The sequence below is a fragment of the Macrotis lagotis genome, chromosome 1, assembly GCF_037893015.1.
Source record: "Macrotis lagotis isolate mMagLag1 chromosome 1, bilby.v1.9.chrom.fasta, whole genome shotgun sequence".
In the NCBI taxonomy this organism is placed as follows: domain Eukaryota; kingdom Metazoa; phylum Chordata; class Mammalia; order Peramelemorphia; family Peramelidae; genus Macrotis; species Macrotis lagotis.
In genome coordinates, this window is record NC_133658.1 from 312,030,826 (window position 1) to 312,044,177 (window position 13,352).

General features: G+C 38.1%; 1 protein-coding gene across 1 annotated transcript; it reads right to left on the reverse strand.

Annotated features, from left to right (window-relative positions):
• Positions 1–2,151: 2,151 nt before the first annotated feature.
• On the reverse strand, positions 2,152–13,072 carry LOC141505528 (histamine H3 receptor-like). Its single transcript, XM_074211434.1, has 3 exons — positions 12,732–13,072; positions 11,964–12,130; positions 2,152–3,284 (listed from the first exon to the last, which is right to left on the reverse strand). The coding sequence occupies exons 1-3, from the start codon at positions 13,009–13,011 to the stop codon at positions 2,415–2,417; spliced, it is 1,317 nt and encodes a 438-aa protein (XP_074067535.1). The 5' UTR covers positions 13,012–13,072; the 3' UTR covers positions 2,152–2,414.
• Between the last annotated feature and the right edge of the window lie 280 nt (positions 13,073–13,352).

Here is a 13,352-nt window from a genome sequence, read left to right on the forward strand (position 1 = left end):
AACGACTTAGTGATTGAGAGAGTAAATTGGGACTAGATCACAGAATGAGTTGTAAGACATCTCAGAGGTCATCTAGTCCCAACTATAACTAACATAAAAATGATGGGAGCTTAGTACCTCTTTCATATCTCTGGTACAGTTAGAAAGATAGATAAAAGACTTGATTTCACCAACTCTTCCTCCCCTAAAACTTGAGTATTTATGAATAATTCAAGTGAGTCATTATAATCTAATTATAATGCCTCAAGAAAATGCTCTTGCTTATTTTACTTAGGATTCTAATTCTTTACCAGCAACATTCTTCTGCATTTGTGAGTTAGCTGGGGCAGTGGAGATTCACTGAAATTCTCAATTGGAGATCATACTTACTCAAAGGTTATCCTCTGGAAAGTGGTGGGACCCAATAACCATTTCTCAATCTAGGATGCCAAGGCTATGACTATAGTAAGTGTATGCAAAAAAAGCTGTCTCTTACGGCTTAAAAAAATTTTCTAAACATATAAAGGAGCCATTTATTATAATCACTGCTTTATCAATAAAGGTCATTTTCCAGAAAGACCTAGTTGCCCCAGCTCTATCAGTTAACTTAGCTCTGTGATATCTAGCTCTAGGATATCTGGACCTCAATTCTCCTGTAAAATGAGGGGATTTGGACCTTCATGATCTCTTATGTCTCTTCAGTTTCTCAATCCATCTGCCTAAACCTGAAAGACATTGAAGAATTAAGTTAAAATCATCAGAGGTTCCATGGTAAGGATTTACATGTGGAAAGTCTTTTGTTTGAAGAAGTCTTCAGTCTTATAAATAGGGATCTTTGGCTTGCCACTAATACCCACCTTCTCACTCCTTGTTCTGAGTTGCTAAGTGTCAAAATTCAGGAAAGATTATTGGGTTGAGGGTTTCTGAATCAAGTTGTCTTTCATTTAAGGTTAACTAAGATATTCAAAAGTTGACTTCTTCATACACAGTGAAATTCTGCCTGACTGCTCCCTGTGGAAAAGACCTCTGAATTTTTTTTTAATTTCAGTATGGTTGCTTGTGAGTAAAATACAGTAAGCTTTTGAATTCATGTACTGAAAATAGTAAGAATTGACATCTTCCTCAATAGGTAGTATTGTAGCAGATATTTTGAGGAATATCTCAAATGTTTGGGGCTTTATGTTAATCTATGGCACTATGATCCTAGGTTCTTTTTTTGCTTGATATAGATGTTCAACAAAAATAATGCAGAATTGTGAATTCTGTGTTATTTTTGGATTATATCATTATTTGCTAGGTGTATGGGAAAGAGCATTAGACTTGGCACAGGAGACTAGCGTTTATTCTTATTCTGCCTCTGTGACTTGTGAAAATCACTTTCCTTCTCTATACACCTCATAAGGTCATGGAAAAAAGTGCTTTGTAATCTTTAAAGAAATATATAAAGGTGAACTATTTTATGGCATTTAAAAAATTCATTTGGTTTGCATTATAAGTAGTTACAAAGTACCCAGAATTGAAATGAAAACAATTTAATGACATAAATGAAAAGGACCTTAAGAAATTCTTCAGGACATTTTGAGAATCAAAACTTTAAGGACTATTTGAATGGCCACAAAGAACCCTTTTGGACTACTCATACCAAACAAATAAAACATAGGCAGAATGACGCTGCCTTCAATGATATTGATGAGTGTGAACTTCAGAAAACTAATGAAGAATCATTGGTTAGCTATAGGAAAAATTATACCTAAACTTAAGTAAGAATTTAGTTTTTGCAAAAGATATTCATGGAAGGAGATTCCATTTTGTCTTTTTACTACTTATTCCAGTATTTAACAATATTTGATGTTAAGAAATTACCTCGTCTTTCAGGTTAAGTTATAAATTGAATTCCCTTATTTTCTTTTTTTTGCACCTTCAAAGAGGCTGGGTTTTTGTTTTTTGATTTGATGTTTATTAAATATGATTTTTTATATTTGAATTTTAAAAAGTAGAACTTTTATTTATCCATGTGTTATAAATAGGCATTGCTTTGAACCAAGCCTCATAGTACTATACAAGCATCTGATGAGTACATCTCATTCCAAATAAAAAGAACATAGGGTACACTTATTTTTTAAGAAAATAAATTTCTCTGTATAAAACTAGTCAAGTGAACTCAAACCTCAATCATTTTTCAAGTCTCATTAAAGGAAATAAATTAAAAAATAATTTTTTCTCCTGACTAACTCAATCCCCACCCAGATAGAATGTTAAACTCAAGAGTAATACTTGCAGTATTTTTCATTTGATGCCTCATTTTTTTGTTGCTTACTGAGTCTCCATAGAAAAACTGTAGTAAAGGTAGAGTGGTAGTCACCAGTAAATTCCATGGACCCCCACTTTATAGACAGATGAAGGTTTTTGGTGATTCCGGCCACTGATGGCTTTTTTTACCTAAAAATATGTGGATGAATTTTGGCTTTGCCAGGACATAGCAGCTTGATAAAAGCTTTCCGAAAGCTTATGTGGCAGAGTGGGTATAAAATAGGATTAATGGCTGAATTTAGCCAAAGTAACCAAAAAGAGAACTCATAGAAAAAATGTTGTACGCATGTCCCATGACACATAGCTCTGATGATCATGAGCAACGTATAAGGGGCCCAGCACAGCCCAAAGATGCATACAATGATGGCCAAAGATTTAGCCACTCTCTTGTCCCGAGACAGTCGGAGGCGGTTTGCCATTGTCCTGGCAATGTCTGGGTGCCTTGTGGCATTGCACGTACTTTCTGTGGCTTCATAGACTTGACCTGGTTTGGTATTCATTTCAATTTGCAATGGAGGCAGATCTTGTGCACTCTGGATGTCCAAGGAGGAGGGACTATCATGTTTGCAACCTAGGGGCCCATTGGGGAAGAAGCCATGGTCTTTCTTCTTGTTCCTGCTCCATTTTGCTGGCTTAACAAAAAATATGACATGTCCCTTTCTTTTCTCTAGGAGGTTCATTTCACAATTTTCTCTACTGGAGTCCAGATTGTCATTTCTCAGGAGGGTGCGCTTTCTAATACTGACGTAGATGCTCAGATTAAAGTAGGAGACACTGATGAAGGGAGTGAAGAATTCAATGGTGGAAGCAATCATCAGGAAATACCAATTATAGTAGAATTCGGCATAGCACTCTCCTCGGGGCAGGATGCTTTTTCTGGCAACATACTCCCAGCAGATAATGGCGGGACCATAAAGGAGGAAAGCTGCTAGCCACACTATGACCATCTTAAAGACAGCATTTCTGGTCATCCCTTTCTGAGCTCTGTAAGTCACCTAGACAAGAAAAATCAGAGGAGGGGAAAATCATTTAACGAATTTCACTTATTCATCTGAGATTGATTAATCATATATACTCACACTTAATAAATAACCATGGATAAGTCACTTTATATCTCAGAACCTAAGTCACCTCAATAGCCAAATTAGAATACTACTACTGCTAGTCTTCTCTACCCCATAGGAGTGTCATGAAGAAAATGCTTCTTTTTATTCAGTTAACATTAGACACCTGCTGTATGCAGAGCACTGTGCTTGTCACTGGGAAATGGAAAAAAGTTTAGATTAAGTCAATCCTCTTGTTCATCGTGTGGGAGGATATGACAAATATTTAATTTATTAAATACTAAAAAAGTGAATAAAATAATTAAGTTTAGTAAATAATAATACTTTGTACTTCTAATGAATGTAGTTGAATTTATTAGGTAAGTGAAAAGTGAAGTGCGAAGCAAATCATTCCTAAATCTTACAGCACTAGAAAAAAAGAGACATTATTAGAATGTCTCCCTCTGCTGGTGCTTGTTAAAGGCAATAATACACAAATAAAATACATATGAACATTTAGTGTGAGAAATTCTGTGCACTATGGAGTTCATAGGAAGGAGAAATCACATAACTTCGGGAAAGAAATCAGGAAGGCTTTATGAAGAAGGTGACTCTTGAGCTAGGTTTTGCATTAGAGATGACTTGAACAGTTATCTTGGAGGCAATAAATAGTCACTTAAAATCCAATAGCTTCTTATTACCTCCAGAAGCAAATTCAAAATGCTTTGTTTGGCATTAAAAACCTTTTATAACCCACCCCCTCCTGACTTTCCACTTAAGATGTTATTTTACTTACACCTTTCTCCCCAACATATTCTCTTTGTCCAGAGATACTGGCCACCTAACTGTTCCATGAACAAGATACTCTTCTCTCACTCTGAATATTTTCTCTGGTGTCCTTTCATGTCTGAAAAGTTCTTTCTCTTCCACTCCAACTAACTTCCCTGGATTTCCTGAAGTTTTGACAAAAATCCCACCTGCTTCCCCTCTTAATTTTGGTGTCTTCCTTCAGTTAATTCCTTTTTATTCTCTGTCTGGGGGGTGCTTTCTATCCACTGCTCCACCTAGCTGCCTCTATTCTCGATATAAAGTGCTTATAAAACAATATATTTGTATGTTGTCTTTCCTACTTGATTGTAAGGTCCTTGAGGGCAGGAATTGTCTTACTTTTTTTTGTATCCCTAGGGCTTAGCACAGTCCCTGGCTCTGTGGTGATTAATCAATATTGATTGATTCATTGATTGTTAGAAGAGCTATTTCAGGAGAGGAGACATAAGCAGCATGTAGATGATCATCTGAATAGAAAGATGAAAGAAATTAATTTAAAAATAGATTGCAGACCTGTGATAGAGTAATGATGGAAGACTTCAATTATCCTAATATGTACTGTAGTACTTTCCTCCAAAAGCAGCGCTGTAAATAATTTCTTGACTTGTCTTAATGATGATCTTCAAAAAGTAAAAGAAGCAATAAGAATAGTTGCTATTCTAGAACTAATTTCTAACACGGAGGTAGAAATAATACGGTCCTTGGTAAAAATTTGCCACTCTATTTCAGAATATGGGTGAAAAGGAAATGGAAAGCCTGATGATAACTACAAAGCCAATTTCAGAAACTTCTGAGAATTGAGAGGTAAGATCTTTGACTTGAAAATCTGATAGAGACAATGAGCTCAGGAAGGATGAGAAACTCAGAATGAAATTCTCAAGACCCAGAAAAACAATTCTATGGAAGAAAAAAAGAGAAAGGATTGTTTTCACTGTGGATGTATAGAACTTAGCAACTTCCGTGAAGTTTTTGAAAGGCATGTACAAGCGAAAAGAAAGTGTAAATAGAATCATCAGAACGTAATTTTAATCAAGAAGCTTGGGCATAGAAAAATGAAGAAAATGTACTTTTGCAGTAGTAGAGAAATATGGATATAGAATGACAATTTTATTGATTGCTGCAGTAGTATTGGTACTACTTTCCTCTATTTTAATTTTTTTATAAGGTATGGCTCTGGCAATGTGAAGGGATGTATTTGGAAATAAAGATGAAATAAAAAAAGATATTTTCCTTAAAGATGGATAGAAGATGGATGCAGGAGCAAGTAACAAATACAAATGTGTGGTATGATCTTGTAAGAATAGTGGTAGTAGTGCTAAAGCTCAGAATGAACTGAAGCTAGTAAAAATTGTTAAGTCAACAAAATAGTTTTTATTTATGTTAATTTGGGAGGAGAATAAGGCTAAGTATCTAATATATGCTTGGCACACAATAATTGCTTTATAAGTTCTTGTTAATTAAAAAACAGGATAGCACAAGTATTCAGGATGGATAAGATGATAATGGAAAGAAGGAAGACCCATTCAGCTGATTTGCTTGTGTTTTCTATAATCTTTGAATAGAACAAAAAATAGCTAATAGGAAGTATAAACTCAAGAAAAGAGATAGCCCAGTTGAATTACATTCTAGAGACCTGAAAACAAACCAAAAAATGAGTAGACAGCTTGCTGAATTACCAACATTGATGTTTGAGGATTATGAAGTTTATTACAGAAATAGAAGAAAGCCCAGATTTTCCAAAATAAGGTCATATTGTTGTACATTTGTATCTGATTCTTTTTTATCCTGTTTGGGTTTTTTTTTGGCCAAGATACTGGAATAGTTTGCCTTTTCCTTCTTCAGCTAGTTTTGAAAATGAAGGCATTGAGGCAAATAGGGTTAAATGACTTATAGCTAGTAATTGTCTGAGTCCAGAATTGAACATGGGGGATGTGTCATCCTGACTCCAGGCCTGGTATTCTTTTCACTGTGCCAGCTAGCTGTCCCAGAGACCATAGACCTGCAAGCTGCAGACCAATGAGCTTAACTTCAGTCACTGACAAAATTTTAGAATATTAAAGGGAAAGTTAATGAATGTTTAGAAAAGTTAATACGGAACATAAAGCCAACTTAACTTCTTCAATAATAGATATACCAGATTAACTACTTCTTTTGGTAACGGTTTACAAAATTGGTGGGTCAGGAGACTATATACATTTTAGTAAATCATTTGATAAAATCACACATTTCTTGTGGACAAGATAGAGATCTGTAGGTATAGGCACCAAAAGGCATTTATTAAGTGCCTATTTTGTACCACTATTTTAGGGCATTGGAGATAACAAAGAAACTAACAAATTCTAACCTCAAGGAATTTATATTCTAATGTAGGAAGCATGCATATTTAAGTATATCTAGAAATAAATATAGAGTAAATGTAAATACAAGGTAGTTAGGGAAGGAAGGCATAAGCAATTGGAGAAATCCTAAAGGAGTCACGAATAAGGTATTGCTAGATCTGTGTCTTCAAAGAAGAGAAGGATTCTATAAAACATGATGAGGGAGTATATTCCCAATTTGGGAGACAATAGATGCAAAAGAATGGAGATGGAAGGAGTGCTACCTGAGATGAGTAACTTGGTTAGAAAGTAAGAGTGCTGGAAGAATAGTACTATATAATGAATCTGAAAAGATAGATTGGGACAGAGTGTGAAAAGCTTTAGTAGCTAAAGAAAAGAGTTTAAATTTTTTTTTCTTAGAAGCCATATGAAATCTATGGATTTTGAGAAGGAGAGTTACATGGTTACATCTATACCTAAGGAAAATCACTATGGCAGAAATACAGAGGATGGATTAGAGCAGGGAGAAACTAAGGAGGGAGGTCAGTTAGGAGGTCATGGCAATAGTCCAGTCAAGAAGTAATACTTGAACCAAGATGGTGGCTTTTTGAGTAAAGAGGAGTCAAATGTGAGCCATGCTGTAAAGGCAGAAATGGCAAGATTTGGGGGCAGCTAGGTAGTTCCAGTGATAGAGCATTGGTCCTGGAGTCAGGAGGATCTATGTTCAAATCTATTCTCAGACACTTAATAATCACATAGCTGTGTGCCCTCGGGCAAGTCATCTAATCCCATTGCCTAACAACCTCCCCCCCTCCAAAAAAAGGACAAAATTTGGCAGATGATTGGATATTGGGTTGAGGGCGGGTGAGGAGTTAAGATTACTGCTAAGGTACAAATGTGCGGACTGAAAGAATTGTTGTGCTCAACAGAAATAGGGAAGCTTGTAAGGGGTGGGTTATGGGGGAAAGATGAGTTCTGTTTTGCACATTTTGAGTTGAGATATCTTTTGGGACATCCTGTCCAGTAAGTAATTGGTTGGCTATTCAGATCTTTCTGTCATCTACTTAGAGATAATTAACCGTGGGAGATAATGAGAATAACAAGAGAGAAGAGAAGAGAAGAGGATTCAGGACAGAATCTTGAGAAACACTCATAGTATGGCAGGATGTGGATCATGAATCAGCAAAAGGAGACTGAAGAAAAGTCAAAAGGATAACCAGGATGAAATAACATATGGAAATTCAGGAAGAGGTCAATTATGTCAAATATTGAAGAGAGATCAAGAAAAATGAGAGTTAATGAAAAACCATGATTTTTGGTGACTGAAAGTTTTATTGGCTGATTGTCTCATTGGTGTCTTTGGGAGAACAGTTTCAGTTGAATGATGGTATCAGATGCCATATTTCAAAATATTGAGGTATGAGAGGAAAGGGAGTGGAGGCAATGAGCATAAACAACATTTTCTAGGAATTTGAGAGGAATATAAACCATTAGAATCTAATGGAGGTTTTTTTAAGAATGGGAAAGAATTTAGTTATGTTTTATGGAAGTAGGGAAGAAACAGTAGCTAGGGACTTGGATAAAGATTTAAAAGAAAGGGAGGATGATCGAGGACTCAATATATGGAAAAAGATAGATGGGTATAGGATAAAAAATACTTGTAGAGAGGAGTTGACCTAGAAGAAAGAATAAAGAATTCCAAAATGAAAAGGGGAGAAGACCCTCAGGGTAAATGGTTTCAATCTTCTCAGTAAAGTAAGATATAAGGAATGGGGATGATGATAATGATGATGATGATGTTTGTCCTTCAGGACCACAACATCAGGGAAGTGATGCCATGACAAGCACATAGATTGGATTTGAGTGAGGGAGGTTGCTCTACTAAGTCACCAGCCTCACTTTCTCCTCCAGAGCCAACTAGGTCCAGTAGTCAGATATGAACCAGGACAACTGGAGATGACCCTGGATTCGAGGCAGTCAGGGTTAAATGACTTGCCCAAGGTCACACAGGTAGTTAGTGTTAAGTGTTTTGAGGCTGGATTTGAATTTCTGTCCTCCTGACTCCAAGGCTAGTGCTCTATCCACTAACTGCCACAAGGAATGGGGCGGAAGAGGTGTGTCTGACTTGTTAAGAGAAAATAATATTTAAGTAGATTGCAGCTAGCCCCAAATCATAGTTATTGGAGAATCTCTTAGTCATGAGGTCCAAAGGATCCATTCCTGGTTCTGGGAAGTTTGATATTTTGATCATTAACTTGAACAAAAGTATAGATATAATCCAACCCAAACATCATTTATTAAGCACCAACTATATGCAAGGCAGTGCTTTCAAGTCTGCATTTAAGATAAAACTAGGAGAATAACTAACCCTTAGGCAGTCTGGATCCCAAAAAATATTAATAGATTGGAACATTGGCTCAATCTAATAAAATGGAACTCAAAAGGCATAAATATGTCTTACACTTTGGTTAAAAAAAAATCAGCTCCATACAAGGTGGGCAGACCACACCTAGAGAACAGTTGGCCTGAAAAACCTGTGGAAGTTTTAGTAGAAGGCTAGTCAAATGAGTGAACTCTGAGCTATGATGGCTCCCAAAAAGGGATCTTCAATCTTTGGCAAATTAAAGAAGGCAGAGATTCCAAGACTAAGGAGATTATACATACTCTACTAAGGTCAAATTCCATTTCAATTATGGGTTTCACAATGTAGGAAGCACATTCATAAACGAAGAATATTCAACAGACAGTAACTGGTACAGTCAAAGACCTCAAGATCATGCCATAGACCAGAGTGGTCAAATTCAAATAGAAGCAGCGGTTCTTATACCCTATATAAGAATCTCTGTGGGCCATATTTTTTTATCTAGAAAACCATGTAGTAACACCATGTCTGTTCGTTTTTTTTTTTTTTTTTTTGGTAAGGCAGTGGGATACTTGCCCAAGGTCACACAGCTAGGTAATTATTACTTGTCTGAGGCTGAATTTGAACTCAAGTCCTCCAGGGGTGATGCTCTATCCACTTCACCACCTAGTCACCCCTGTCATCTCTGTTCTATTGTATTTTTATTTATTTTGTTCAAAGCTTCTCAGTCTTTTAAATCTGCTTCAGAAGGAGACACTCAGGAGTGTCCCAGTCCACGTTTGACACCTCTGGGTGAAGGAGCTGTGGACATTTAAGCTGGAGAAGAGGAGATTTAAGCAGGAAAGTATTTAAGGGGTTGTCATATGAAAAAGGATGAACACTTGGCCCCTGTGGGCAGATATAGGAACAATAGTGGGGCACCTTTAGGTTTCTTGTAAGGAAGAACTTCAGAGGTTAGTTAGGTGGGGTAGTGGAGGCCTGGAGTCAGAAAGACTCATCTTCATGAGTTCAGATATCATTCAGACACTAATTGTGATCCTGGACAAGTCACTTAACCCTGTTTCCCTCAGTTTCCTCATCTGTAAAATGAGCTGGAGAAGGGAATGGCAAATCAACTCCAGTATCTTTACTAAGAAAACCCCAAATGAGGTCATCAAGAGTCAGACACAACTGAAAAACAACTGAATAACAATAAAAGAAGAAATACAACAAAAAAAAGTCACACAAAATGAACTGTCTCAGAAGATAGAGGGTTCTCTTGATCTAGAGATCTTCAAACCAACTCTCTCCTTCTGCCCACTTCATATAAGCCCTCCCCTTCCTTCAGGCACTACTTTCCACATAAGCCTTTTCAATCAGTACAAACTGCCTTGTGTGTATTTTGTATGTTTTATTTATTTACGTTGTATATATTTTTATATATACTTATCATTCCCTTATACCCCATTAGAATACAATCTCTTAGACAGTAGAGGTTGTTTCATTCTCTATTCTTAAATCATTCACATAGAACAGGAAGACAAGAACTTGTTGATTGATTTATTAAATATCTATATTGGAAGTATTAGATAAATGTCTAATACATTTTAAAGTTGATTCTTATTCAGATTGCCTATACTATATAGTCTCTGATTTCCTTTTCAACTCTGTAATACTGGAAAAGAATGTGGACAGCTCAGTGTGGCTCATTTTCATTACTGGGGAAAGGATTCAAAATCCATTCCCTACTTAAATGTATATAGCCCCACAACCAGCAAAGTACTGTCTTGCATGTTTCATTTGCCCTTTTCTGTATTTTAAATATATTTTAATTTATTATCCACATTATCATAATTTTTTTTCTGACTGCTAATATAACAGCAATGTTATACCTGTTGACAGTATAAAGATGCAAAAATTCCTGAGAGAATTCTGCACTTCATCTTTTAGTCTGGAAGAAAAAGTTAATGGAAAAGGAATGAAGGAATCCTTTAATAGTTTCAAAAATTGCTATTTCCCCCCCTACTTTGTTCTAGATTAATCCAGCTCTTGTTTCACCCAGACAGAACATTCAGTTCTGCACATTGGGCTCAGCTCAGTGAACAGTTAGTTTTAGCAATTAACCAAGAAATTTAATTGTACTTAAAGCTAAAATAAAGCCATTAATCAGTAAGAATGAAACTAATTATCAGAGAAGGTTCTCAGCAGATTGTTCTCATAGCATATGCTTTTTTTTTGAGTCCCTAGTAATTTACAAAATACCTCATTTCTAGGTAACAATTTGCAGTTTAACAACCTGATTGTGGTCAAATACAGTTGAGTTTAGGAAAACAAGTAACAGGATGGAGTCACAAGGGAAGTTCAAGAAATTAAATTAATCTACTAATAACTGTTCTCTATAGCACTTTAAATGTATTTTAAGCAGATTCTTCACATAAGCCCTTTTGGTTTTGGATCCTTTTTGAGTTTGTGACTTACCCAGAATAATCAGAATTGGAATTCCAATCCAAGTTTTTTTCAGATTGTAAAATTCCTCTGAAGACTATACTGTAATATTTGGAGCAACAGAACACCAAAAGACACATATGGGGTGGTGAGAGGGGAGGACTTGTTGGAGGTATAAAAGTCCAAGAAAGCCCCCTTGGATTTTATTTCTCTCCTCCAAGACCTTTCCTCTCTATTGGCCTCTTGGAGGCAGCAGAGGTCCAAGGAAAAGAGGATGAGCCGGAAATCAAATGACCTGGGCTCTGGTTTTGTTAACCTCTTTTTGTTTGGGCAAGTGGAAAAATGTTGGTCATTTTTCAGTTGCCTCTCTGAGAGGTCATTTGGGGTTTTCTTGGCAGAGATACTGGAGGATACTTCCATTTCCCCTTCTATCTCATTTTACTAATGAGTAAACTGAGGCAAACAGGGTGAAGTGACTTGCCCATACAGGGTCATACAGCTAGCCTGAGGTCAGATTTGAACTGGAGAAGATGGGTTTTCCTGACACTGAGCCATCTAGCTGCCTTTTAAAAAAGGTTGTTGCTCTCCGGATTCAAACACAAAGGTTGTCCCCAAATACAAGCAGGTTTGTTTCATCTGTGTCCCCAAATGGGAAATCAAACCCCCAGGATCCCTTAGACAGGAAAACAGCTCTCTTACCGCTCTGGTGACGGAGTTGAACCTGTCGAAACTGATGAGGACGATGTTGAAGACAGAGGCGGTACACACCAGGTAATCCACCACCAGCCACAACTTGCATAGCCCCTTCCCAAACTTCCACTCTCCCGTCAGGACGTAAGGGATATAGAGAGGGATGCAGAATCCACCTGCAGGGAGAGAGCTTTCAGTGCTGGGGCTGAGGGGAAGAGCCCTCCTATTCTTTTCTACTAGAATACAAACTTTTGAGCTAACACGCCAGGATGACTCAGAGAGGGTCAATAGAAGCAAGGAAGGGTGGGCAGTCCGAGCACGACCATTCAGTTCTCCAGGCTTTACTTAAGCTACTCTCCTTGAGAGTTATCAGAACACTTTATTTAAATAATTAAAAATAAGTTCTAAAGTTGTTCCCGTGTTCAGTCTGTAGCAAGGATCATTATTTCCAAACAGAAAACCCACTCACCCTTCTATAAGGTTTTGAATTCCTGTATTCTGACCCCAACTCCAGTCTGAAGTCTTGTCCCTTCTACGATCCTGGGACTGATAGTAACCTCAGTGACCCCTCCTCATTTCACGGGGGAGGGAACTGAGGCCAAGAGATAGGAAGTGACTTGCCCAAGGCCTCCTAATCTCTCACATTCCTAGGTAAGTAGGACTATGACTCTGTTCTGGGAGTCACTTAAGGCCTTCGGCCCCTTTTGTTCCAAGATCAAGTGCTGACCGCTTGACAGCCCAACCCTGAGCTGTCTCTGCTTCAGTCCGTGTACTTACCTACCAACAGGTCGGCGATAGCCAGGTTGAGGAAAAAGAAGTTTCCCTGCGTGCGCAGGCTCCGGTCCACCACGAAGGCTAGGATGACCAGAGCGTTGCCCAGCACCGTGGTCAGCACCAGCAGCGCCATGAGCGTGGCCAGCAACGCCGCAACCGGGGCAGAGAAGCCTCCGGGATGCAACCCGGGATGGGGTCCTGGCCCGGCTTGTGACTCCTGTCCCTGTTCCAGTTCTGGGGCGCAGGAATTTCCTGAAGCATTGAATCCGAGCTGTGGCTCCATTGATGCACGCCTCGGACACCTACCTGGTCAGGAGTGGACGGACAGCTGGGAGTCAGAGCACTCTGGAGAGACGCAGAGGGAGCAAGAGACAGTCTGAGAAAATGAGAGGAGGAGAGGAGAGTTGGGAAGAGAAGAGGAAAGGAGAGGAGTGGCAGAGGGGAGCGAAAGAAGAGGATTGGTAGAAGTGGAGAGATGAGAAAGGGGGAGAGCAAAGAGAGAAGGGAGAAAAAAGAAGTGATAAGAAAAGGGATGCTTGTGCCCGGAGGAGGGCGGAGAGATCTGCTAAGCCTGGGACGACCCCTAAGTTGGAAAGGAGAGGAAGAAAGGAGGGAAAGTAGTGG

Excerpts from the sequence above, each read along its gene's own strand:
- LOC141505528 (XM_074211434.1), bottom strand. The coding sequence starts at position 13,011 with ATGGAGCCACAGCTCGGATTCAATGCTTCAGGAAATTCCTGCGCCCCA. Across the intron at positions 12,131-12,731 it reads TATCGCCGACCTGTTGGTAG|GTGGATTCTGCATCCCTCTC; the intron begins GTAAGTACACGG and ends CTCTCCCTGCAG. Across the intron at positions 3,285-11,963 it reads TCAACTCCGTCACCAGAGCG|GTGACTTACAGAGCTCAGAA; the intron begins GTAAGAGAGCTG and ends TTTCTTGTCTAG.